The 26,601-nt window shown below is 36.9% G+C and overlaps 3 protein-coding genes across 3 annotated transcripts; 2 read left to right on the top strand and 1 right to left on the bottom strand.

Annotated features, from left to right (window-relative positions):
* The first annotated feature begins 4,235 nt into the window (after positions 1 to 4,235).
* On the top strand, positions 4,236 to 4,820 carry LOC116029148. The gene has a single exon (XM_031271051.1). The coding sequence runs from the start codon at positions 4,236 to 4,238 to the stop codon at positions 4,818 to 4,820; it is 585 nt and encodes a 194-aa protein (XP_031126911.1).
* A 4,630-nt stretch (positions 4,821 to 9,450) lies between these two features.
* On the top strand, positions 9,451 to 10,246 carry LOC116030385 (ethylene-responsive transcription factor 12). Its single transcript, XM_031272615.1, has one exon. The coding sequence runs from the start codon at positions 9,534 to 9,536 to the stop codon at positions 10,023 to 10,025; it is 492 nt and encodes a 163-aa protein (XP_031128475.1). The 5' UTR covers positions 9,451 to 9,533; the 3' UTR covers positions 10,026 to 10,246.
* A 9,754-nt stretch (positions 10,247 to 20,000) lies between these two features.
* Positions 20,001 to 21,213, bottom strand: LOC116031028 (ethylene-responsive transcription factor 4-like). Its single transcript, XM_031273458.1, has one exon. The coding sequence runs from the start codon at positions 21,090 to 21,092 to the stop codon at positions 20,325 to 20,327; it is 768 nt and encodes a 255-aa protein (XP_031129318.1). The 5' UTR covers positions 21,093 to 21,213; the 3' UTR covers positions 20,001 to 20,324.
* Between the last annotated feature and the right edge of the window lie 5,388 nt (positions 21,214 to 26,601).

The raw sequence follows: 26,601 nt of genomic DNA on the forward strand, positions 1-26,601 counted from the left end.
TCCATTTTAATTGTATTTTGTGAACATGATTACAAGAAAAACTCGTTATCACTATCTGAAAGTATGCATTATATTTTAACTGTGTAAATATTACTACGTATTACGTTAGAAATAATTTTTTGAGAGCGTTGCGTTAAAGTTATTATAAAAAATTGATAATTTATAAAATAAAATGTTGTCACATCATGTTAGATCTCATCATCTCAAACAAATGCATGAATCATTCTTTATACAAATATCAACAGTGCTAACACTATAGATAAGATACAGAAGATTTGGAGTGCATATATCATGAAATTTCCCATATAGGACCTGTCTGTTCTGCGGGACCATCAGAATGTTAGGCCAATCACGGATCACCAATGTAATAACGTAACTATATCTTTATATATTTATTAGTGTGATATATTGTTACGTGTTTCAGTGAAATAAAAATTAATTTATATGAGCCTGTAATCCATGGAGATTCTCCCACTTTGGATTACTGCATTAATAATAAGATTACTTTAATGTAATGGCATGAAGATTATTATTATTATTATTATTATTATTTCTAATATGATGGGTCTAAGTAGAGCTGATAGTGCTAGTGGAAAGGGTCGTAAAGTTATTAATAAATTTGACTTTATTAGTTGGTAAAGTATTTGTACGGAGGCATTCATTATTAGGTTGAAATTGAGATTTCTAATATAAACTAGTTTTTCTTATGCGCGATGCGCAAAAAATAGGTGCCCGATATTAGTATTTTATATTAAAATTTTAAATTTATTTAAATTTTAATATAGTAAATAATAATAATAATAATAATAATAATGTAAAATATTTTTATAAATTGGATATTTATATTTAAAAAAATAATTAACATATAACTCTAATATTTAATGTGTATATTATTATTATTATTATTATTATTATTATTAAAGAAGATAAAAAAATATATGGTGGATGCATGTGCATGGTAACAATAGTGGAAAAGATAACGGAAGTTATAACGGTAGGGGTGTATTTGTCCAAAATATTATATAGTACAACTTTTATAGCATAATATACAAAAAAATTTAACGAAAAAAACGGACATAAATGAGGGGTATAACCTTCATTCACATTTATTATGTTTTTAGATTTATCCTACATGTATATAACTATTGTATAAAGTTTAAATTCATCGATTTTATTTTTTCAACTATTAAAAAAAATTTACCTTTAAATTTTTTTATAATAATATGTCCAAAAATAGCATATTTACATTTTTAAATAGTTAAATATCTAATAGATTTTTTAAAAATAAATAAATTGACCACATATATTATCGATCAGTCAGCCGACTAACAAATATGCTCATACAATCATATGCCAATACAATATTTATTAATGAGTATACGTTCTATGTACATTTAATAATAATCGATTACAATAAGTAAAAAAAAACAAAAAACAAAAAAACTATTTATACATGCACCACAGTCTAATAGTCTATGATATTCAGAGCCGTCAAAACAGATTTAGCCCGTCGGGTTAGTCCGTCCCGCCGCGCGAAAATGGCAAACCCTTGATGTACATACTACATATGTCTGAAAGCCCAACGGTCCATTATTAAGCATCGTTATTGGCCAATCTCCTCTAATAAAATCTGTGTGTCAAGCCTTCTAATAAAGCCCATAAATCAGCCCAGAAAACTTATAAACGGCCCATTTAAAACACAGTATTAGTTTTTGTCAAAGTATAACAAAAACTTCATAAGATGTACATGCTATGCGCTACAAAAAACCTGGATTGAATTTTCTAAGTATAGCCATCAGATTCTACCCTCTGGTCAATAACATTGGACATTGTTGGGATTGTATGGGGAAAGTCTAGTTTGGGTCAAAGTGTTAAGGTCAACCTATGACCTGTAGTTAGAGTATTCAATTAATTGAATAGCGAAAAGTGAATGATTAAGCGGGCAGCTAGACGGGGTACGAATGTGTTGGCCCACCGATTGACTACCTTATAGTCATAAAACTAATAGGAGTATTTCAGGTCACAACCATTTCGAGGATATATGGCAAGTATATTGAGTTTGTGGTTGGTAGTTTTGAGGAACGGTTGAAGAATGTGGTGACAATTATACCAATGTTCCAAGGAGTCTTTCAATGGGAACAATTGTGGAGAGCTTTTGACTATTTGTGTTCTTGACTATTACATCCACAATCAAACAATTCAAACCAGCTCCCTCAATACAACATTCTTCACGTAAATTAAAACAAACATGACCTCTGCCCAGTTTTATCATGTTTTGCTCCACTCAACTTACCAAACATCTTCGGTTCACACACTCATATCTGGAATTTAGAATGTTATTTCATTTTCTAAGTACATTTCAAATTTTCACATTCATATTCTTTATAGGGTAGGTCAAACATCCAAATCCACTAAATTTGCTTTCATAGTAATTATTTTTTTAACCCAGTAAGGTAGCTCAAGTGGCAAGTAAGCTCTCTTTGTGAGGAGAAATTTTAGGAGAACCCGGGTTTAATTCTCACAAGTGACAATTCTTCCTGGGCAAGCTCCCGGAACGAACGTGGATGGACCCCGGACGAAGAGAAAGACCCTGTAAATTTACCAAAAAAAAAAAGTAATTATTTTTTCACTCCAGACTTATCATATAACAAGATAACACAATCTCCGAGAATTAAGATAGAAGGTAAGAACGTTCAAATCCATAAGTTGCTATCTGGATTCGATCAAGATTGTATTTTTTATTTTTATTTTTCCTTTTGAAATGTAAAAATACTAAAATAAAGTTATTTCCTTTTTATAAACAAAATATAAGTTGACAAAGAAATTACATTGGAACCTAGAATAACGGTCAAACGGACATTGTATGCTCTGTACCAAGAACTCAATACAAGTACTCCCAAATCTAACGACCAAATCCGTAGGTACATAACAAGTGGAATCCACGACAGAGAGGGGCGCGTTGGTGGGGAAGCGAAAGAGCAATTACTGTCTCATCGGGTGTTGGGAAAACTCAAAAAACTTACCCACAACAACACTCAAACGTCAGACTGTCAGAAAAAGAGGACTTGTGCCCTGAGCCGCTGTAACAAATGAATTCCATTTTCATTTTAAATGAACTTTCTCTCTCCGCCGGTCCATCAGTCATCACCGCCCAAAGCCCGGTCAAAGTTACTCAAAACCATGGCCCCACCAGTCACCACCCACCACCACTTCCGCTGTCTCCTTCATCTCAGACACCACAAAATCTGCTATTTCCCGTTGTACCCCTTCCTCCACGTGGGGGTCTGACACTACCACCCCTTCCGTTTTTACCGTTTTGCCCCCTTCATCTTCCTCGTTAAACCAATGACTCCGTGACACCATTCCCCATCAACACCTGCCAAAAGCCACTGTGCCACTCAATTCCTACTTCTTTCCCATCTTACGCAACCACCGTTACTGTTTTTCCCCCCTTCCCTTTTTACCCTTTCCCCTTTCCTCTCTCGATATAATTTGAATTGACCATAATATGTTAAAAAAAAAAATGCTTGTAAAGTTTCATAAAAGACTAGTGTATGATATAAGAAGGAATAACTTATTATGTTGTGTTGACTGCTTCATCCTAGTTTGTAGGATTAGAATAAGTCTAGCTATTAATTGTTTCGTAGACTATGGAGTTTCAGTTGTATGCATGGCTATTTAAGCCTTCCAAACTTGTTAGTGAAATATATTCATTATTCTATTTCTATATGGTATCAAGAGCCATACTCTAGCGAGAATTAATATTTTTTTTTCCCCTCTTCCTTCATCTTGCTGTGTTGGTCATCATGGCTTCTTCCTCAGACTTCCATATTATTCAAATCAATGCTCCTACCAATTTCCCCATCAGATTAACATCATCTAACTTCCAAGTTTGGAGGAGACAAATTCAAGCTTCTCTCATTGGCTTGGGTTTGCTTGGGTATATTGATGGCATAAACCAGGCTCCTGCACAGTTTTCTGACGTTGCTCAGAAAGAAATCAATGTTGCTTACACCAGCTGGTTTAGACAAGATCAAACCATCCTAAATGCTATTTTAGGGAGCTGTTCAGACACAATTCAACCATTGATCTCATCAGCAGTGTCCTCGGCAATCGCATGGGACCGGTTAACATCCACCTTTGCCAGTTCCTCACCGTCTCGTATTGTGTCCCTCAAAACAAAATTGGCTTCCAATCCCCAGAGTGGCTGTCCGGTTGAAGAGTATATCGATTAAATGTTCAGTATTGCAGAATCACTTGCACTTGCTCAACATCCAATAAGTGAGCAAGACCTGGTTGTTCATATTCTCACTCAATTAAATGATGAGTATGATCATATTGTTCCTGCCCTGCGTGTGCGTCCGGAGCCCATCACCTTCTCAGAACTAAAGGACGTGCTTGTTGAATTTGAGAGACAACAACGGAAGAAGGATGCTGCTAGACAATCTATGGTGGCTACGGTGAATGTGACGCAAAGACAACATGGATTTCCAAACTCTGGCCGGAACGGTGCTAAATCGAATCGAGGTAACAATGGTCAATCTTTTTCACAGTATTCGCACTCACGGAATTTCAATCAACAACGACGGAATGTGATCTGTAAGTTCTGTAATCTCACTGGTCATGAGACTCGTGAGCGTCGCAAGTTGCAACGTTTCTTGCGGGATAATAATGTCTCACTAGAAACTAAGTTTGGCACCAGGCCGGTAGTAAACACTACTACGACAACTACTGCTCATCATCAACAACCTTGGTTGTTTGATTCTGGTGCATCCCCATCATACTACTTCCGACTCTTCGGTGCTTCACTCTGTTACTGAATACGGTGGTCCAGACGAAATTCATTTGGGTGATGGTAAGTCCTTGTCAATTTCTCATACTGGCCAAGCTATTCTTCCTTCTCCTGACCGTGGTTTAGCCTTATCTAATGTCCTCTGTGTTCCTCAATTACAAAGAAACCTAGTCTCTGTTTCTAAACTTTGCAAGTCTAATAATGTCTCTGTTGAATTTTTTGATAAATATTTTGTTGTGAAGGATCAATCCACGGGGCGCTACTTCTGCAAGGGAGGAACGTGCATGATGTGTATAGTGCTCCCATTTCATTCCCACCACAAATAAATGCGGCTACCAAGTCCTCTCTTACAAGTTGGCATCACACTCTAGGTCACCCATCTAATAAAACTCTTGCTCAGGTACTCAGAAGTGCCAATATTCCCTTTCGGCCTACTCTGATTTATATTGTAAGTCTTGCTTAAGCAACAAGAGTCACAAGTTACCATTCTATAATAATTCCATGACTAGTACAAGACCTCTTGAATTATTGTATTCTGATGTTTGGTGTACTAATCAAAAATCGGTTGATGGATTTTATTATTATGTGATATTTGTGGACCATTTCACCAAATATATTTGGTTGTTTCCCCTGGTCAAAAAATCGGATGTGTACTCAGTGTTTACACACTTTAAAACTCTGGTTGAAAATAAGTTCAAACACAAAATTGTCACTCTATTTTCGGACAATGGAGGTGAGTTTCAAAAGTTAAAACCATTGTTAAGCTCATGTGGCATATCTCATTTTACTAGTCCCCCGCATACTCCTGAGCACAATGGAGTGGCTGAACGCCGTCTTCGACACATTGTCGACACGGGGTTAACCTTACTGCATCATGCGTTTATGCCTTTAGAGTTTTGGTCACACGCGTTTCAAACAGCAGTGTACCTTATTAACCGGTTACCTACTCCGATCCTCAACGGTTCAACCCCCTTGCATGCATTGTTTGGTATAACACCTAAGTACTCCAAACTCAAACCATTTGGGTGTTTATGCTTTTCCCTTGGTTACGGCCTTATACTAGTTCAAAGATACAACCCCGGTCCAAACCGTGTGTATTTTTGGGCTACTCAACTACTCAGTCTGCATTCAAGTGTTTAGATCATGTTACAGGTCGAGTCTACTTGTCGCGTCATGTTCGGTTTGTACCCACTGAGTTTCTTTTTCAGGCACTAACACGGACACGAGTTTCTCCAGCAGAAGTAGTTGGTTCACAAAATAAAAAGGTAGTTCCTTATTCTATTTTCTCTCCACCCTTAGCTGATTTATTATCACAGCAACACACCACCTTCCCGTCTTCTCCAGTTATGACGCCACAACCAAGCTCCAATCCTCTAGCCAATTCCATGTCACCAGCTAACAATGAGTTAACAACCTCCCCTTTGCCTACACCAATTTCCACGCCACAAACCACTCCCATGCAGCAAGCTTCTTCCACGTCACAAGCCCAACCATTATCACAAAACAATTACCAGCCTACTGTCTCGACAAACTCCACCCCCCAATCTTTATCTCAAAACAATTCACAAATGGCTTTGCATGATCCAGTAATTCCAACGCCACAACCTAGTGTGCAATCCCCAGCTTCACAATCCCAAACAGCCGAGTCTGAGTCTACTGCATCTGTTTCTCAGCCAGCAACACAGGTTCTGGATCGAACTAATGACGTTACGCAAGCTCCGATCGTGAGACGATCACAACGTAATAAAAAGCCCAATCCTAAATACTATAATGATGGGTTTATTAATATGACTACTGCACATGCTTTAACCCCTCTGTTGGAACCAATAACAGTGAGTAAAGCACAACAATCACCGTATTGGCGTAATGCAATGAATGATGAGTTTCAAGCATTACTCAAGAACGAAACATGGGAGCTTGTTCCTCCAACGTCTCAACCTCCGATTGGATGCAAATGGGTGTTCCGAATTAAACGAAAACCGAATGGGTCTATTGATCGGTATAAAGCTCGATTAGTGGCGAAGGGGTACTTACAGGAACATGGTAAGGATTATTTTGATACATTAAGTCCGGTCGCGAAGCCAGCAACGATAAGGATTGTGCTATCCATTGCGCTGGCGCGTAATCGGCCGTTACTACAACTGGATGTGAATAATGCATTTTTGCATGGAACGCTTACAGAAGAGGTTTATATGAAGCAGCCTCCAGGATTCTGCGATCCACTGAGACCGAAACATGTGTGCCGTTTAAAAAAGGCAATTTATGGTCTTAAGCAGGCTCCCCGCGCCTGGTATATGGAATTATCGTCCTTTTTAATTTCATTTGGGTTCAGGAGATCGCTGGCTGACTACTCTCTCTTTATTTATTAGTCTGATGATATTGTGACATATTTTATGGTGTACGTAGATGATATGATTTTAACAGGAAGTTCTCCTGTGTTCTTGGATCAGTTTGTTAATTCCTTGGCAGCTCGGTTCTCTCTTAAGGACCTGGGTCCTTTGCATCACTTTCTTGGGGTTGAGCTAGTTTCGACTCCCGCCGGTATCTTTCTTTCTCAAGCTCAGTATATTACTGATATTCTCAAAGAATTTCAAATGCAGGATGCTAAGTCAATTTCTACTCCTGGTTCGGCTACTGAGCTCCACAGTGATGATGGTTCAGCCTTGGTGGATGGCACTCAGTACCGCCGTGCAGTGGGTCTTTTGCAATACCTATCCATCACTAGGCCAGATGTCAGTTTTATTGTTAACCGTCTATCGCAGTTTTTTACTGCCCCGACCTTGTTGCATTGGCAAGGGGTTAAACGTCTGCTACGCTATCTCAAGGGCACCGTGTGTCATGGCTTGTTTTTACGCCGAGGATCAAGCCTGACTCTCACCGCTTTTTCAGATTCGAGCTGGGGCGGGGTCCATGATGGAGGACGTTCAACGATAGGGTATGTCGGTGTATCTAGGTTCTAACATTATTTCTTGGCACTCGGTCCATCAGAAAGCTGTTGCTCGCTCATCTACCGAAGCTGAGTATCGGGCTCTTGCGAATGTGGCAGCTGAGGTAGTTTGGTTGCGGAACTTATTGCTTGATCTGGGTATACAGCTTTCTAGTACACCTGCTCTATATTGTGACAACGTTGGGGCCACTTATGTGTGTAAGAATCCGGTGTATCATTCCCAGATGAAACATCTTGCTCTAGATTATTTCTTTGTTCGCGACCTGGTCAGTAATGGGGCATTACGGGTTCATTATATTCGCACGCAGGATCAAGTGGCTGATATGCTTACCAAGTCTTTGCCACGCCGCTCTTATGAAGGTTTCCGTTCCAAGCTGGGTGTCTCTGATGGATCCACCATCTTGCGGGGCGTAAGAAGGAATAACTTATTATGTTGTGTTGACGGCTTCATCCTAGTTTGTAGGATTAGAATAAGTCTAGCTATTAACTGTTTCGTAGACTATGGAGTGTCAGTTGTATGCATGGCTATTTAAGCCTTCCAAACCTGTTGATGAAATATATTCATTATTCTATTTCTATATGATATCCATACAGATTCACCTTTAAAAGGATAAAATTTTCAAATTGTAACAGTATTGTGAAAACTTACCTAGGTAGTCTCTTAGGGGCACATTATTCGGCTGGCTAACTAGACGGTCGACTCAGCTAACAATTTGTTATTCAAGAATTAATTTGTTGGTTTTGAAATAAATTTTATTATTAGTATAATTTATTCAAGAAAAATGTATTATAATGATTGTGGTGACAGGCGGGGAAGTACGCTCTTCATTGAATGACAAAACTCCTTAACAAGCAAAGCATTAAAAGCGGAGGAGAGGTGGAGGCGCCGCTGCCGCCGGGCAGAGGCCGCCGTACGGCGATGATTAGAATTGGTGGGGTGGGTGGGGGGCTATAGGGCTGGCGTCATGGGGGTTTCTCTGTCTGCTGCATCGTGTGGGTTGTGTAGTCACATGACTAAAAGGCCGCGCCGCGACACGTCTTATCAGGCGGCGGCTATTTCCTCCCCTACTATGCCCCATGCTCTCTGACCCTTCTGTCCTTCACTGGGCCCCATCCCCCATTTTTGCATTTTTTATTCGCTTTTGCGTCTTTCTCCGCTTGCTTCAATATGTTTCGTGGGACCCGCCTCTGCCGCGGTCCCACCGGACCATTTTTCATCATATATTTAACGCCGCTGCCCGCTAGCTTCTTTTATTATTATTTTCTTTTTCCTTTTCTTCCCGATTGATTCTGATGCATTTTACGATACAAAAGCGATCCAACCTCTTTTTTTTTAATCTTTAATTTAAAGGTGTTTTTCTTTGTGATAAAAGATGTTTAAAATTTGCAGTATTTAAGAATAAATAATGTAATGGAAAAATGATGGTTACAAGAAAGCGCACTGATCTAAGAATCTTGGGAATATATAAAGAAAAGAAAATAAGGATAGTATTAATGGATGTTGGATAAAAATGCAACGGTGGATCCTTAGGGGGTAAGATGACCAAGTCATGAGCGACACGGAATAACTCGCTGTTGTTTATTTAAGGTGAGGTCGTGCCGTCCAGCCGACGATTACGGGTGACACGGTGGGTCCCTTCAAAGGTTGTTTTTTTTTTATTTTCTCTAATTTTTATTTTAGTTTTGTGTTTTCTTTTTAATTTCTCTGCTCTTTTTAGGTTTGCCAAGCTAACGTTTCTGCGTTCTAAACAAACCAAACATATATACTCTCTCTCTCTCTGTGTACTCTCTCCCATGGCGTCCACCCGTGAGGGCCACTACAGAGGAGTGAGAAAGCGGCCATGGGGCCGTTACGCCGCAGAGATACGCGACCCGTGGAAGAAAACCCGTGTTTGGTTGGGCACATTCGACACACCGGAAGAAGCGGCGATGGCATACGACGGAGCCGCCAGGTCTCTCCGGGGCGCAAAAGCTAAAACCAATTTCCCTCCGCCGCCGTCTGTGGCGGCGCGTCCTGGACTCACGCTCGATCTAAACCTCCCGACGGACAACCCTAACAACCACCACCACCGCCGCTGCTGGCCGTCGCCTTCCGGCCGCATCATGATCGGGGAGTTTCTTCAGACCGGAGTCCTCAAGGACGTCGTCCCTCCTAACGTCGTCAATGCCGCACCTCCCTCCGCCTCTCCGCCGTCCGACGCCGGCGGCGGCGCTGCCAACTTCTTCTCTATCGTCAGACGCGGGCTGCCTATCGACTTGAACGAGCCGCCGCCGTTGTGGATGTGAAAATTTTCTTACGTAAAATCAACCCTTTTGAGAGCCTCTCTACTCTTAACACTTCGTATGATTCTCTAACTCCATTTTCATGTTCAGGGAGACCGGAGTTTTCTGGAGATATTATGTCCTTTCCTTATGCGGATGAATTTCTTGTATATATTTTCCTTATAATGATGAATATTAATCTGCCCAGATCTTATCAGACAATTTAATATTCCCTCTTTTTTCTTGCTTCAGATCAATGCATCCATTATCTTCCTTCATGCATATATTATACTACAATAATTTACATTAAATCTTCTATGAGGCTAATCTAAATTAGTTTACTTCATTGTGATTCATTGCAAGTATATGCACAATAACAGCACAAGAAAGCATATAAATCTCGCTAAATATTTTGTGTATAATTGAATTGTATTTTGATGTTGGGTATCTTAGGGGCAGTGAATTTTTCCACGCAAATCCATGTTTTAAAGCACAGTGATCTGTCGTTGTACTGTTGATATAATTAAGATATCAGCACCCGCAGACCGCAGTACTATCTTAATTAGATTATTCAAGATTGTTACGAAATTATCATTAAAATATCAGCACAACAGATCATCATAATTCATATACTAAATTTATTCTGTTAACTGCGGATTCTGTATGTTTGTATGACTGTTTTTATGCTTATTTTTGAAGTTACCAGCTTGATTGTACGTTACAGTAGACTGTGCTTTGCATGTTTTAGACTTATAGTTAGGTAGACGTTTTTAGAATCATATTCTTGATTTCTCATATTATATATAAGATGGTAAACTCTCTTTCTTTAATCTACATAAAAACTCACAACTACTAAGTTGTTCATAGATCGATGTTATAGATATTGAAATTTAAACTTTACAACTACCAAACAATTTATAAGAAGTTTACTATGGGTTGCTCCACCGATGTCCTTATATGAGGAACACCTGTAATATCATTCATAAAAATAAAGTGGACAGTTGTAGGACTTAAAACCAAGTAACTTGGTATGCAAAGATACGGAGTATTAAATTATACTTTTCCCCTCTTAATTAATGTTCATTTGAGTCAATGGATTTTTTCTCTCTCAAAAAATTATTGTAGTATTAAAATGAGAGTGATATGATTGAAATACAAAGTAACCTAAAATTCAATCTCATCATGACCATAAGCAAATCTATGGTAGTATATGTCTTAAAAGTTTTAGGTGAGCTTCATACGCTCAGTTTTATTTTTGACAAATTAAGGGCAGAGATACATAATTGAGTTTTGAGAGGGATACATAATTGAGTCTTGATGGCTTCTCAATTTTAATTTATGCATAAAAATTACGTTATTTTAACCATCCAATTAATTTCATTACAGCTCTTCATTTCCAAGCATCCACAAGATTCTATTGAAGAAACCATTGGATCTCAAGTGATTGTTATCATATTTTGTCAGTTTATACACACAATTTTCTCTAAAGTTGATAAAACAAATATTGAATTTGACCTGCAATCACTATGCAATGGTATACGCATGATAAAATTTATTCTAATATAATCGTTTACAAATTATACATGAAATGTAATATTAGAGTCTAACGTTAGGGTTTGAAGTAAATAAGGAACGTTGGTAGATTCATAGTACGTAATACACAGAAACTACAATTGTGGGCGGTATTTATAACGGCGGGAGTAAGTGGCACGCGCTGTGGAAGGAGGAGGAAGCTAGACATACATACTGGACAGTAAAAAGAGATTCTTTTGACTGTAGTATAGTGTGATGGCAAAAGGAGAAAAGGGGATGACGAGCGTGTGAGCATGATGCAAGTGTTGCCTTTTTCCCCTATTTTCTGCATTGGTTTTCTACAACCTTCTCATTGGCTGCCTCTCACTGACCTCTTTCTTTTTTTTTCTTTTTTTTTTAACATTAAATTTCTAATATCTATTTATCTTGCTAATACATGCATTAATCCAAACCTTATCATCACAGGGCAGACAGCCCTTCAAACAATTCATAAAGTAGTAACAGCAGTAGCCAATAAAATTGCAGCCTTCATTATAATCATAACAGTCAAACATTTCCTGTGTTACATCTTTATAATAAACAATTGTTAGTTGGTATATATAAAATTCATGGGCAATTACGTTTAACAATTAAAAAAAGGTCAATTTTTACCATTGAAGAAATGACAATAACATTTGTTTAACTTTTATTATTTATAAAAATGTTATTGTTTCTTTATACTTATTTTATTGGTAGCTGTTATAAAATCGTTTAACAGCTAGTCAATAGGCTTAAAAATAACAAGTTAATGAATAAGTGAAGCCCTTGTATTTATTTTTAAAATTATATGTACGTTTATTTTCTTTTTCGGCATAGAGTATTCGTACAAAATTCAGAGGGACTATTTAAAATATGACAACCAAATTATAAGTTATTATGATGAGTTATGAACCATTCTATGCATATGTGTCGTGCACCTTATAAGAATCAATCCTCTTTATCTTATAACACTACGTGTTCAAGTACATAAATAACAAATATGTAATAAATTAAAAATAAAAAAGTTAGAGAAGATGGATTGTCATTGTAGGGTGGGGGCGAGGGAATTAGTCCCGAAAAATAGGTGTAAATGGATAAGATGGGGTAGTGGGTGTTGGGGTTAGGGTTAGGGTTAGAGATATTCATTATAGCGTGGGACATGTGCGCCCCTCATTTTCCACTCTTCTGTCTCCTCCCATTCTCCTAACCATTTTTTTTACTTTTAATTTTAAAACAATTATTACTGTAATACATCACTGATCACAGTATTCCCCCATTAATTACGTTAAAATAAATATGGTGTTGCATCCCACGTTGTTTTGTGGCTGTTGCATTCCCAATTTCCCAAGTTTAAATCACTTTCCTTTGACTAATTAATGAATCCTGTTGCCTGCTGGCCAACTTGCAACATATTAAATTCGCAAATAGAAAGAAGGGGAGACCGACAATATATCAATTTTCCCCTATTTTAGTTTTTATTAAAATTATGCCAACCAACAATAAATAATAGATTTACGTAATCAATAAACATAAAAAATTACATACATACGTGATGCAATATAACAAATAAAGAAATCTATAATTTATGATAATTACTAAACGTTGTTATCAAATCTATAAAAAAAAAAAAAAAACTTTAGCTAAAAAGTTCGTCCCTCCAAAAATGGGTCTTCGACCAAATGTTACGCAATCTAGGTGAAACAGTAAATATGGAAATGGTCAGTCAGAGATTAATATTTATAAATTGCATAATAATAATAAGAATAATGTGGAAGGGATACAAATGACAATACATGTAGAGAGGATGGGGGTTAGGTTAAAAGAAAATAAAAAAGGAGTCAAAAGATTTGCGGTGTTGAGATGAATATAGTAATGTTTTATTTACGTTAACTCTTCCGTGAAAACAGCCGACAAGACACCGGTTGTAGATAAGGATTCTTTATAAGTGGCACCGATAATGACAGTTTAAGAATCAAAGAATATAAATAATGGGCGGGTAATGTGGATGGCATGGGCGGCCCGCGGCCCTCATACAGTAGCCTAGATTATACGTACTTTAGTTAATGGAATGCGATTATGGATCCAGTCATCGTAATCATTGTGCGTTGAATCGGTCAGAAAACATCCTTAATTTCCAGAAACAGCCAAAGAAGAAAGCAGCTGGGTAGCAGAAATTATATAAAACAAACAGCCCACAGAAAACCCATATTTTTAATACATTAAGTTTTCAACTAACGTTAAATTATTAAGCCATCACAATAGTTAATAAATAAAGTAAATTGTGAGTAGCCTTGTTAGTTCCTAAGTTCTCACATCTTGTACACTCTTCACACAAAGGGTCTTGTTGCCTGTGATTAGTTAACGACGCTCAATGACACCCAAATTTCCAGTGTAATTTCAATAGAACAAACTGAACTAGTCCCACCAGACAGAAAACTCAATTTTCTTAATACACTAGGTTTCCAACTAAAGTCAGACTACTAAATCCTGGTGTGGACTGGTTAGTTCTTAAGTTCCTACCTGACCCTTTGCTTGTACATTCTGCACGCAAAATGGTCTTCCGATCCCTACTTCTAATCATTCAAAATTTCTCGATGATTCCTATATTCTCAAAATAATTCATATCGAACCAACTGAACTAGTCTGGCTGAATACAAAACCGAGTTTACTTTTTAAAGGGCATATATGCGGTTAGAATGGAGGGAAGAAAAGATGGTGAAAAATGTGAGTGAGGCAGGGACCAGGGGGTGAAGAAGACAAAGAAGTGGAGGGGTATGAGAGGTTGAAAATGTCAGGACAGGAGGTGAGGCTGACAAATTTATGAGAAAAATGGTGAAGTGATGGGAGATGAAGATGGAAGAGTAGCGAGACACGCAAGTCCCCACAACAGTAAAAATATCTGTTTTTTCTTCCTTTCTTTCTTGTATACCTAATAAAGCGTTTGCAGTAGCGGCAAACAGCTGCACAGCAGCCAGGCAGACACAAAAAGAAAAGTCAGTCTCAACAGATTCCCCCCTCACCCCTCACTCCATCATTTCTTTTTCTTCCCCCCTTTTCCCACCCCCACTACCAACCGGCCGTCATTTCCATACCCAACTTTCTTTCTTTAATTATTTACTTAATTAACAAATTATTAGTACACCCATTAGCCCGACAGGATAGTGTGAATAGATAAATTACTGTGACTTGTAGTGGTTTATTATATGAGAAGATCAATGTCTGATACTTACAAATAGCCCATGGCATTTATTATAACAATTGTCAGAAAACTTAATCATATGTCATTACTTCTGATCTATTATTCAATAATTAACTGAGTTGTATGTGGAAGTTGGAGGTTAATTAAAATCTTGTTCCAATGTGTTACAATGTAAAGTTTAAGGTTAATTAAGCATTTAACAAAAAAGAGTTAAAACTCTTGTAGAATCTGATGATGATATCTATGAAGAAAAAGTAAATTTTCTTCAAATAGGGTTTTATTTCATGCTGACTTACAAAGTGAATTTGTCTGCCTAGGATGGTTCAGTGGGTGCTATTAGGGTCTGAGCCACTGAGCAAAAGAGACTGTAACCCTCTTCTCATGCGTTTGGTTCTCATTGAAATTTTATGATAAATAATGAAAAAGAAAAAATTAAAAATTGTGTTGTCACATCTTTATAATATTTTATTATTGTTAATTTTTGTGTGGGTTACAGTGCATACTATTAGCGTGGAAAACACAGCTCTAGCTTCTAAATCTTAATTATGAGCTTTCATTTATATCATTTATATCGTACACAGACTTTATCAACTTTGTCACGGGCTCATATCGTTCAATTATTATTTATTATAGGTATTATTGATAAAAAGAAAGAAAAAATTATAAAGTTTTTGAGATGTATTTAATGATGGGAGTTGTAACGTGGAGACCACCATCTGTCTGACGAAGGAGACGAGCCGTTACGGCGGTCGTACGTTAGCAGTGTGTTTTTTCGTTTTTGTGGTGTGTTTGTTTTCCCGTGTCGTGTCTTGTGGACTCCGTCACGCCTCCATTCCTGTGGCTTTTGCGTTGACGTAGCGCAGCAATTTCACCAGTGATATCTTTGACTAGGTTTTCCCTTCACATTTTTTTTTTTTTGAGAAACGGTTTTCCCTTCACATTCCTCATCTAAACTTGTACATTCAATTTTTTTATTTTATTTTTATTTTTTTAAGATGTTGTACAACAAAACATCATTCTATTAAAAGAAAAAAATTAATAATTGGGAAAATAATTGTGGGTTGGTTCTGCAATTTAATGTTAGAAAATTTAATTTGACATACATTCTACGAATGTTGTCTATTAACCTTTTTAATTTGAGCTAATAAATTGTGGACAACCCAAACTAATTTATTTTTTTGTGATTCTTTGTCAGCTAGATGTTCATAAGACTAACTTCACCTATAAATCACATTTATGTAACATTGTAACAATGATAAATTTTCTCGTAAATCTAAGAATGACATAACATATCATATTATTGCACACTGTAAATTATTACTACAGGTAGGTTGCAGGGCTGAGAAATTGGGCCAGTGTAAAACTGTGTTCCCATGTGAAGTAGGCAGGGTAAAGAAAACAAGCGTTGAGGCCTAAAAAGTTCCATACCTTAAAAACAAAAATGGGTCCAGTGTTTTCAAGTGTAATCTTATGTGGGACAGTAGAACAAGAATTAGTGGGATATGCTTGTCCCTCTTTCAACTTATGAATGCAGACATGTAAGACCCCTCTCTACACCAGGTTTTTGGGGCTATATATCATGTTATACGCCTAATACCTAGCCTCTTACCTATTCACAGTACGATGTATCATTTTTGTACAATTTTCAATCCTCAATTTTATCTACTAAGCGTTTTATACTCTTGTTTGATTTATATGAATGTTACACGGCTAACTTATAGGTTATGAAGCTTATACCTTAATTAAAAAGCTGGTCTCAATTAAAAAGCTGGTCTCAATTAAGGGGAGATTTTGTGATAGATAATAAAGAGCAGAATCCGAGAAGTGCATTGGCTAGCTACCACATTTTTATAATTAAAAACAGCTAATTATTGGTGTGGATCAATCTTTCTAACAGTTGTGGCTGTAGTAGCCATCATTTTGACCGTAACAGTTGTAATAGTAGTTATCACTACCAAGGGTTGTTTTATTTTTATTTTTTGATTTTTTTTAAAAAGCACCCCACACAAAATTATGGCAGTCAAAGTCTTCCTTGACAGATAAATATCATATTGATCTTCTATAAAACTAGGTTGAACATTAAACAAAGAGGAATATAATCAATATAATCACATAAGTACCACAATCATATTTAAGAAATGTTATAACACAGCAAGAATTAAATACACTAATATGACGAAAGATTAGTCTATCACCGTAAATGTCAAGAAATATACTTGTAAGCTCCTCAAGAGGTTGGGAAATGAACTTGTGAACCCTCTTGTGGTCGACAATTGCATTTCCCAACCTTCGGGGGCTAACAAGTGCACTTCACAACCTCTCAAGGCTTACAAGTGCATTTTTAGCCCGTGTAGGGCAAGTAGGGTTGCCCTTTGAGCCTATAAGTTATATATGATATTTTTACAATTTAGGTCTATATAAATTTTAATACACTAGATCGAATAATTTGAGATTCCAAGATCGAACAACTTTAAAATTTTAACAATTCATTAAGTGTCTAGAAAGTACCAATTGAAAATTCCCCCTCCTTCCAAATGTTCATCGAATTTTATAGCATTGGATAAGAACACTGAACACATGTCAAAATTTTTGCAAACAACGGCTCGTGACAGTTTTGCCTATAGTATAGTTAGGCCGGCGTTGCTATGTGTCTTTACCAAGTTTATTCAAGCTTATGGGACAACTTAAATTGACACTTCATGGTCATTTTTTTGTCTAGACGGAGCAGACTCTTCGAACTAACAAGTTGAGAAATGTACTCTAGAGTTCGAACATAGGTGAAATATATGTTTAATATATCGCTGTAAATAAATATATAAATAAGTGAATCCTGAAATAATGCAATATATAGATTTTAATTCGATACTTTTTTTTGTAATATTAAATAATTGTTGCAGCATGAGGGCGGAGGGTTGGACCTTGAAATAGTCCGGGATGTAAAGTTTGAAATTTTAAATAGTGAGTCACGATTTAGACACAGAGAAGATAATGTGTGTCGCCCAGAATATTACAAATTCATAATTAATTAACGGCAGGTTGTACAACGTTATTTTCTTTGCTTATTTACGCCAGAGAAGCAGCCGTCCGCGCCCACCTTCCTTGTTTCTTGCTTTCACATGTCTTTTTCCATTTTGAATCTACGCATTTTCTGTTCCTTTTCAAATTAAAATTAAACACAGAAAATATAAATAAATTTCGCAATTATTACAGTTTTTTTTTTTTCAATGCTGGCGACAAACGTGGCGCCGAAGGGTTTACACGTCTTTTTCGTGCTGTCCAAATTGTGGGGCCCGCGTCCACTAACGCCCCCGTCACCGCTACGCCAAACGGCTTTGCACTTACGCAGCCCTACTCGCCGGCGGATGCTGTCCGTCTCTATCCGACACGTCACCTCCCACCGCGGCAAACCCAAGCTTCCAAACGAAGGAAATAAATTAAATTAAAAAATAAAAAAAATGGTGTGGTGGGATCCACACCTTGTGGAAAATAATGGACTTGTGTTCGCGAATAATAAGAAAAAGAAAGTAGAAATCAGCTTGCTTTCCCATACTACCCTTGAAGATTTCCTAATTACACTCAAGTCCCTAGAAGAACAGGGCACCGATTACAACAAATAATAATAATAATTTGTGCAATTTTTTTTTTTTTTGTGTCTTGTATTGCCACCCTTGATAAATAGCTGTATTGCCACAAAAAATAATAATAATAATAATAATTATAATAATAATAATAGAGGAGATTTGGTAAATAGTTCTTAACTGATAGTTAATTAAGTTTGGATAGTAGGTTTGACTAGTTGATAGTATTAACTGATTTTAGACAGATGGCCATATACATTTTACTTTTTGATTAAATAATATTTAAAGAAAAACAAATATTATTTGGAGAAAGAATAGGGGGTAAATGTTTTAGTAGGTAACCCATAACGTGTCATATCGTACAAATTCCGTCAAATTTCATTAAAAAAAGGGGTAAATATGAGTGGTGGAATAAAGAAAGGAGTAAACGCCGGCAGGGCAACAGTGGGGTGTGGTGGGGGGGGGGGGGGAGGTCATAGTAGTTAGCTGTGTTGAATTTGTCAGCAAGTACGTAAGAAGCATCAATTCTCTTCCCTCTCCTTTACTCTTTTATATATTCTATCTTCTTTTTACTTCTCAAATTCAATTTGGGAATTTTATATTTTGGTGACAATTTATTAATATTGTGCCACAGCTATATTAGCCTCCATACGTGCCACATTTCATGTTAGTGGTCCAACCAATTCTCTCTCCCACCAAAAAAATATTTTGAGGACAAATCATTTTGGGTTTCATTCCATTAAATTATTTTGGTGAAGATAGTGTTCAACAATAAAAAATAATAATTAATTTACAATCACCTATATCCAATTTCCCACGATTGTTTATTGTAAAAAGTTTTAAAAATTGAACTAAATAATTGAAGTATGTAATGAGAAACTGATTATAAAATAAATGTTTACTAGTGAAATTTAGATTTTTAGTTTTAGGATTTGTATCCATGTAATCCATTACCTACTCTCATTTATTTTTCTTAATTAAATCTCTCTCAACAATTAATTATTTAATTAATTTATAATTGAAGGGGCGGAGATTTCATGCAACTCAAATTTAGATTTGTAAGAAAAATTAACTGTCTAGATCAACATTGGTATTTTTTTTATTAATAGTTTTAAATAAAACTTTAGATTTGTATTAATTACAACAGAACTATCAATCGGCACCTTAATATTATTTGACATTTATTTGTTATGTTTCAAGAAGAATAATGCGTTAAATTAAACGTAATATCAGGTACACAAAAATTATACGTGTAGGACTTTATACTAGAATGAAGGACGTTGGCGCTGTTTGACAAAAGTAGCTAATACGGAATAATTGGTATACGGAGAAGCAGTTGGATGATAAAGATTTCCATCCATCCAAACGTAGCATAAAGCTTCTATTATTACAACTTTATCTTTTGTAGCCGTCCCGTCCATTAAAAAAAAAAAAAAATCAGCCTCCAAAATGGGACGCACAGCACCACGTGGCGGGAAGTCCGGCCGACACTCAAAGTAATCTTTTATGTGCTAAACACCTCGTACCCCACTGGTCCCTCATCGCCGGGTTGCCGCCAAATCCGGATCTTCCGGCGCCGACCAATCTTTAACAAGCTTTCACGTTAATCTGTTTCTTGTAATATAATTGTACAGATCTGTGTTTTTGTAACAAAAAATTGGAAATAAGGAGTATGTAAAAACTGGAAAATTGTTCTGATTAAAGATGTAATTAAGATTGAGAATTGCAGGCTCATCGGAAAGATGAGCGCTGGAAAACAACAGCCGGAAACCATAGGGATTTTTCTCTGTTGCAAAAAGGGAGATCAGATCAACTTTAAAGTATTCACATGATCGGCGTCATTCATGGATCGCCGGAATCACTCGCCGTTATCCTATATCCTACAACCTCTTTTTTGCTTTTTCCTTTTTTGGTTTAATGAAAAGGAAATTACACCTAAAAGGCTAAAATTAACAAAAAATAAAAAAGATTTTCGAGAGATTGGAGTTTAGAATATTAAAGAGCGCCGGTTCCGAGACTCTCTGGCGGTGGGTGGTTGAGATCGAAATTGTTAATGGGCCCACCCTTTCGCGGTTCGACATAGCCGGCGTTCAAGTCAATGACCGATGAAGAGTCGGAGTCGCTGTGGTCCCCACAGTTGGCGTTGGGGGCGAAGAAATTGAGCGTCTCGGTTTGGCGGTTGAGCGGAGGGTTCACCGCCACGGCACGTGCAAGCGCGTTGAGATAAACTATCTGGCTAACGGGATAGACCCCGGCCGGGTACGCGCCGGGAACCATGGGATGAACCACGCGCTGGGGGTGATTCTGTATCGGAAACATCACCGGCGCACGGCCGCCTAGGCTTAGATCCAGAGGCGACGAGTCCGCCATCACCGCCGGCGAGACACGGCCGCCGCCGCTCGACGACTCAACAGTACTGCTAGGGCTGGGACTCCCGCCGGCGTTCTTCTCACAAACGCTATTCTTAACGTGCAATTGCGCGGCGAAATTGAGCGGAAGGAGATCCTCCGGCACCGGAAAATTAGTCTTCGCCTTGGAACCCCGAAACTCCCTCGCCGCCTTATCGTACGCCCTAGCCGCCTCCTCCGCCGTATCAAACGTCCCGAGCCAAACCCGGCTTTTCTTCCCGGGATCCCTAATCTCCGCCGCATATCTCCCCCACGGCCTCTTCCTCACCCCCCTAAAATGCACCTGCTCCTTCCGAATCTCGTGCAGTTTCGCCGCCGTAACCGCCACCGCCGTCCCCTTCTCCTTGGGAGCCATTCCAACAACAAAAATATTTATATAATTATACGCTCCGGTTGGACAAATAAATGGTGTGTGTGGGCTTCAGTGATAGAAACATGGAAATGAAAGAAAGCGTACGGCTGTGAGACAAGAAAGGAGAGCGGGGCGATATATATAGCAGAAATTGTGAAGCAATGGGTTTGACTGACGGGAAATAGCCGCCCCAAATGGCTCATGTGGGACCCGGAGGGTGACGTGTATTGTCGAATTTGTTGACGGCACTACCTCACTGGAACACGTGGGGAATTGCGTACGTACATCTCTCTCACTACTGTCTACTCAATCAATCCGTATATATTGCAGTATTCCCAGCCTATAAGTGAGCTCTGTATACATAAATAAATACGCAATATTTAAATTATTATTTCATTATCTTAATTTTTGATTATTCGCATTCTTAACGGAAAAATTATTTTTACTGTCGATTTGTTTTTATAAAAAAATAAATAAATTAAGAGTCTGTAGTTTATTCCGAGGTAAACATTTATGCTCGATTCCTTTTCAAGTCCCATTGATATGTTTTAATATGCAACACAAGTATGAAAGTGGGTATTAAGAAAAGGATAAGGAACAAAGACCATAACGGCTGTCCGGCCCGCTCCCAGCTTCTCGCCGCGTAATAGGGATCCGTTCCCATATTCCACACTAGCCCATGGTTTTGTCCAAAACCACCGGGTTTTCTCATCACGCCAAAGTTTTTGGTTTTGGCATAATTATCAAACATTTCACACCTATTGAGTGTAAAACGTAAATTACTCACTATGTTATTTACACATTTATATAAATTGTCCTTTTTTATTAGTAAATAATTCATAAATATTACTAAAGCTATACTCTGAGTAAATTTTATTTTCATTGTTCAACTATCTCAAACTAAGAAGGCAAATATGCTACACCCGTTAAAATTGCAACTTTGAATCGTGATGTTATTATGTTATTGATTTGATTAGCAACACTAAGATTGTCCATGCCTTTTGAGTTAATAAATAAGGATCGGATGATCGAGTTCATTTATGTTGATGTAATTATTATTTTTGGAATATGGATTTATGGAATAAAAAACAGTAGGGAAATGGTTGCTGGGTATATGTTTCTATATATGATTAAAATAATAAGGAAATAAATTAGTTTTTGTAAAGGAGGTTATAGGAAGAAGATATGGTCGGCAGATATGCGTGTGTGTGAAGAGGCACTTAGAATAATAATTACATTGTTAAGCATTTATGATTACGAATTGTTTAAGGCCGCCATGCTGCCATTATTCAAAGCATTCTCGTAAAAAAGGTTGCCCCAAAGACATGTCGATTCCGTTAATTATTTAATTTCACAAGTTGCCCCCCCTCCCTCTCAATTATTGTTCATTTTTTTATTTCTTAATTTAATTTGCTTATAATGCACTCGTGTTTCCCTCTCCAGCAGCCACATTTGCAGTACGCCCATCCCTCACATGTGTCATTACGCGTGCCAATTAACTAACTTTTCACTTCTCTCTTTTCTTTTTTTTTGTTTGTTTGTTTGAATATTTTAGTCAGGTTATTAATTTATTTATTTCAAAATCTCAAAGTTTTATTTCTCGAAAAAAGAAGAAAGAATAAAGCTAGTAATGTTGCCGTGGGTTTTGTTTCGTTCGTTTCTTAATTATTGGAGTGTAAAATAATCTAAGTACGTACTCCCAGTAGCAAGAAAATCTCCTAGCAGCAAATGACCAACAGATCCTGCTGGCTGCTATTTGATTTTTTTTAGAAGATTTTTTCTTCTTTTTTATTAAAAAAAAAAAAAAAAAAGGAGAAGAAAAAATTTCATTGGTGATGTCGACAGACCAAACAACCACAGCACCATGACTAAATTAAAAACACAAATTAAATAATATTGAATCGGACCAACCGAATAAGATTCTGATAATCATCGATGTCTCCAAAATCATTTCCCGATCCCTATTTATTTTCGTTCGATCAAACGGCTGAAAAAGGTTTCCGGAAATTATTGCTGACTTTGGATAACATGATTGACTTTCCAGATACGTTATCAATATATTTATTTATTTATTTTCTTTCAGCCGGCAGCACATTACAACCAGAAGAAACGTACATCTTTCTTCTCTATCTCTCTCCAAAATAAATAAATATATATTCAAGACATTTATTTATTAATTGTATGGGTTTCCTGGACCACACTATTAAATAAAAATAACGCTAAAATGTTGGGCGCATTTAGAACATGACCTATTTTTGCGGTACCTGTCAACACTACCATTTGACAATTGCGACGCGGTCGTTCTGTCAAGTTTCACGTTTAAGGTTTGGATGCGGTTTTTTTCTCGGTCTGGTGGCCTGTGAGTTCCGCCGGTCTTCGTTTCCGCGTTATAAGCATACGGTTTGTATGTATTTACCAAAACAAAAATGCATTCATTAATTATATCCAAATCAACACAATTGATTTTTAACAAAAACTTGACGTAGTAATTTAAAGGCAACTTCTACTAAGTTGATAAAACGATTGAATTGATAACTATAATGGCTACCTATACTAAATTACATATTTGCCGTCCTTTGTAACTTAGGGTCAAAATCTGTGGTGCGTAAGGTTTCTCTAAACAATTCCAATTAATATGCTTCTGTATTGTAATAGCTGACAATTACTATATATCGATGTGAAAAATACCGAGGTATACGTTTGGATTAGTAGTTATGTAGTCTTGTTGTTAAACCTGAATGAATATGACTGCTCCAGGTCATTGATGAGATCGGTAAACAAAAAGGGTGCTCAGAAGGGTCTAATGTGTGGAAGGAGTCAAAAGGTCGATCTTTCCCTCTAGTAGTTAATGTGCCTTTTATAAGGCAACGCATGGTGAACTTGTCGCACTATCGATATATATGTCTTGCACGTGGTAAGTGTAGGTTGAGTGGTCAGAACTATCATGTCAAGTGTTCATATGAGACTGAAAAGGTGAAGGGATGTAAGAATGACTGATCGTTTTGTCGAGGGAGTATCTTTGAATTAATTGTGAGGCAAAAGGCTTAGCAACCGACTGACCGGTCACGTTAATGAACTTCCTAGTTCCCAGTCAAGTTTGATCGAGAGAGGCTAGTGAGAAATGGAGAGTACGGAGCATTTGTTAGGGTTGGGAGTCCTAGTCGAGAGATAGGGTTAATGAAGTTCGGAGATGGCCGATTCCGACTAGTCTTTGGATACATCCAATCATACTCGTATATTCCTTATCAACTATTCAAGGTATGCCCTAGGGTGAAGCACACCTTGTAAACCTAGTCATTTGTAGGTAAATTTAGAACGCTATAATTATCAAATCAACTACACAACAATCTCAATTGGGGTTTAAATAAAATTCTTGGTTTCACACTTGTTTGACAAAACCTAGGTGATTTTAACGTGGTGGTCTAGAATGATGCATGGTGTCGCGTGGTGAGACCATATTCATTAATTACAAACAGCTGAGATTAGTCAATTAATGATCCAAACAGGCAGACAGCTAAGTGAAATAATTAAAGAATCCATTTCAAGTATGAAACTTAATTAAGCTTCTTCACAACTAAACCCACTTTTAGTGTTCAATTCAATTCCTGTACGAAAACAACACCTGATAAAGACGCTTCGGTTAGATAGATAATCATGATATGATGACAATTTTCTACGTTACATACATCTGAATTTGGCTCTTTCATATCACTATGGGGAAAGATTCTTCCTCCTCACACCGACTGTTCATTTTATTCTTCTTTTATATACATTGGGTTGTTAAAGCTTGTTTCCACTGGGCATTTTTGTGTTCAGAATTCGGAACAATTTGATGGGCATTAAATTAAGTAGGTTTTGGAGGGGTCTACTAGAATATATATAGCTTCTCAATTAAGTTGAAATTAATATTTAAATAATAATGTTAACAAGTACCGTTAGCTAGGTAATTAAAACCAACTAGTAGTTAATTAAAGATTACTAAATGATGTTTATCATACGTTAGAAAAGGTGGTATAGACAATAGAGTTGTGGAATCAGTCAAATCAGAAGAATCGTGAACTTTAAAACCACAACCTTAAAAGATTAAGGATACTCTTTCAAAAAAAAAAAGAAAAAAGATTAAGGATACTTTGTAATATTGTTTCAATTGAGTAAAATAATAGATGTATAGAAATCCTAAGCCAATAACTTTTATCCTCTGATCTATTTATATATACATAGGTATTGGGATGAATTCCCCATAAAAATAATTTATGTGTTTTGACTTGAAATACAATTTATATTCTATAAACTCTCAATTCCAATACTAAAAATAGGATGTCATAAGTTTGAACTTCGGTGAAAGCGTTACGAACAAATACTATATTGTAGTAGAGTCAGAAGTATTAAAAAAAAAACAAAAAAAACTCACACAATTTATGACTAGAAGGTATGGGTTGTTATGCCGTGGACCCAGGTCCACCTTGCAAGGTGGACCTGGGTCTACATTCACATACACTATACTCTACATTCACATGCACTATACTCTACATTCACAATTTGTAAACTCCACATTCACACATTACAGAATTATATGTTTAGTAACTATATTACCACTGTTATGCATTCACACATTCAAAACTCTATATTCACAGGTTCTATACTCCACATTCACAATTTGAGAACTCCACATTCACACATTACAGGGCTACAAGCTGCTAGAACTTCTTAACTCTATTACAGATTCACACATGCATAACTCTACATTTACGATTTCTATACTCCATATTCACAATTTGAAACCTCCACATTCACACATTTATGGGCAACTCTACATTCACACAATCATAAATCTACATTCACGATTTCTATACTCTACATTCACACTTTGAAACCTCTACATCTATACATTTTTGGACAACTCTATATTCAGCAATATGTTTACTAATTAAAAAAAAAAAAAAAAAAAAAAAAGAGAAGAGAGACAAAAACGACGTAGTTTTGGACCCAGGTCCACCTTACAAGGTGGACCTGGGTCCACAGCATAATTTGCCGGAAGGTATACCCTAGTCTATGGTATAACAATTCCAATGGACAATGGTCGGTCTAAATCCTTTCTATCATAGTGTTAGGCCTAGCGGTTTATTCTTTTGTTTCGAAGGTTATTAGCCCAATAACAAATTCAAATTTTTGAAACTATAGTATTTTAATCGACTAAACATTATAAATCAAACTGATGTAAGAACGCATTATCTCGTTCTTGGCCCAATATGTGGTTTATGGTATATTATTGATTTTGGGCTCGATAATCTCATCCTGTGAAGCTTTTTAGTCGTAGCTCGGTCCATTTCAAGGCCCATGTAATAGGTCATTTAACCCATGAACACTAACCCAAACACTACGGAAATGTTTAAGAATTTAGAACTCAAAAAGGATACCCAAAAAGAAAGAAGTCAAATAATCCATCATCTTAGTAGTAATTCTACAATTAGGCCTCTGAATTGAAAAAAAAAGTTTTAATTACATTTGGTCG

The sequence above is a fragment of the Ipomoea triloba genome, chromosome 9 (assembly GCF_003576645.1).
Source record: "Ipomoea triloba cultivar NCNSP0323 chromosome 9, ASM357664v1".
Lineage (NCBI taxonomy): Eukaryota > Viridiplantae > Streptophyta > Magnoliopsida > Solanales > Convolvulaceae > Ipomoea > Ipomoea triloba.

Bases quoted from the DNA above. Each gene is read 5' to 3' on its own strand.
- LOC116029148 (XM_031271051.1), top strand. From the start codon at position 4,236: ATGTTCAGTATTGCAGAATCACTTGCACTTGCTCAACATCCAATAAGT.
- LOC116031028 (XM_031273458.1), bottom strand. From the start codon at position 21,092: ATGGCTCCCAAGGAGAAGGGGACGGCGGTGGCGGTTACGGCGGCGAAA.
- LOC116030385 (XM_031272615.1), top strand. From the start codon at position 9,534: ATGGCGTCCACCCGTGAGGGCCACTACAGAGGAGTGAGAAAGCGGCCA.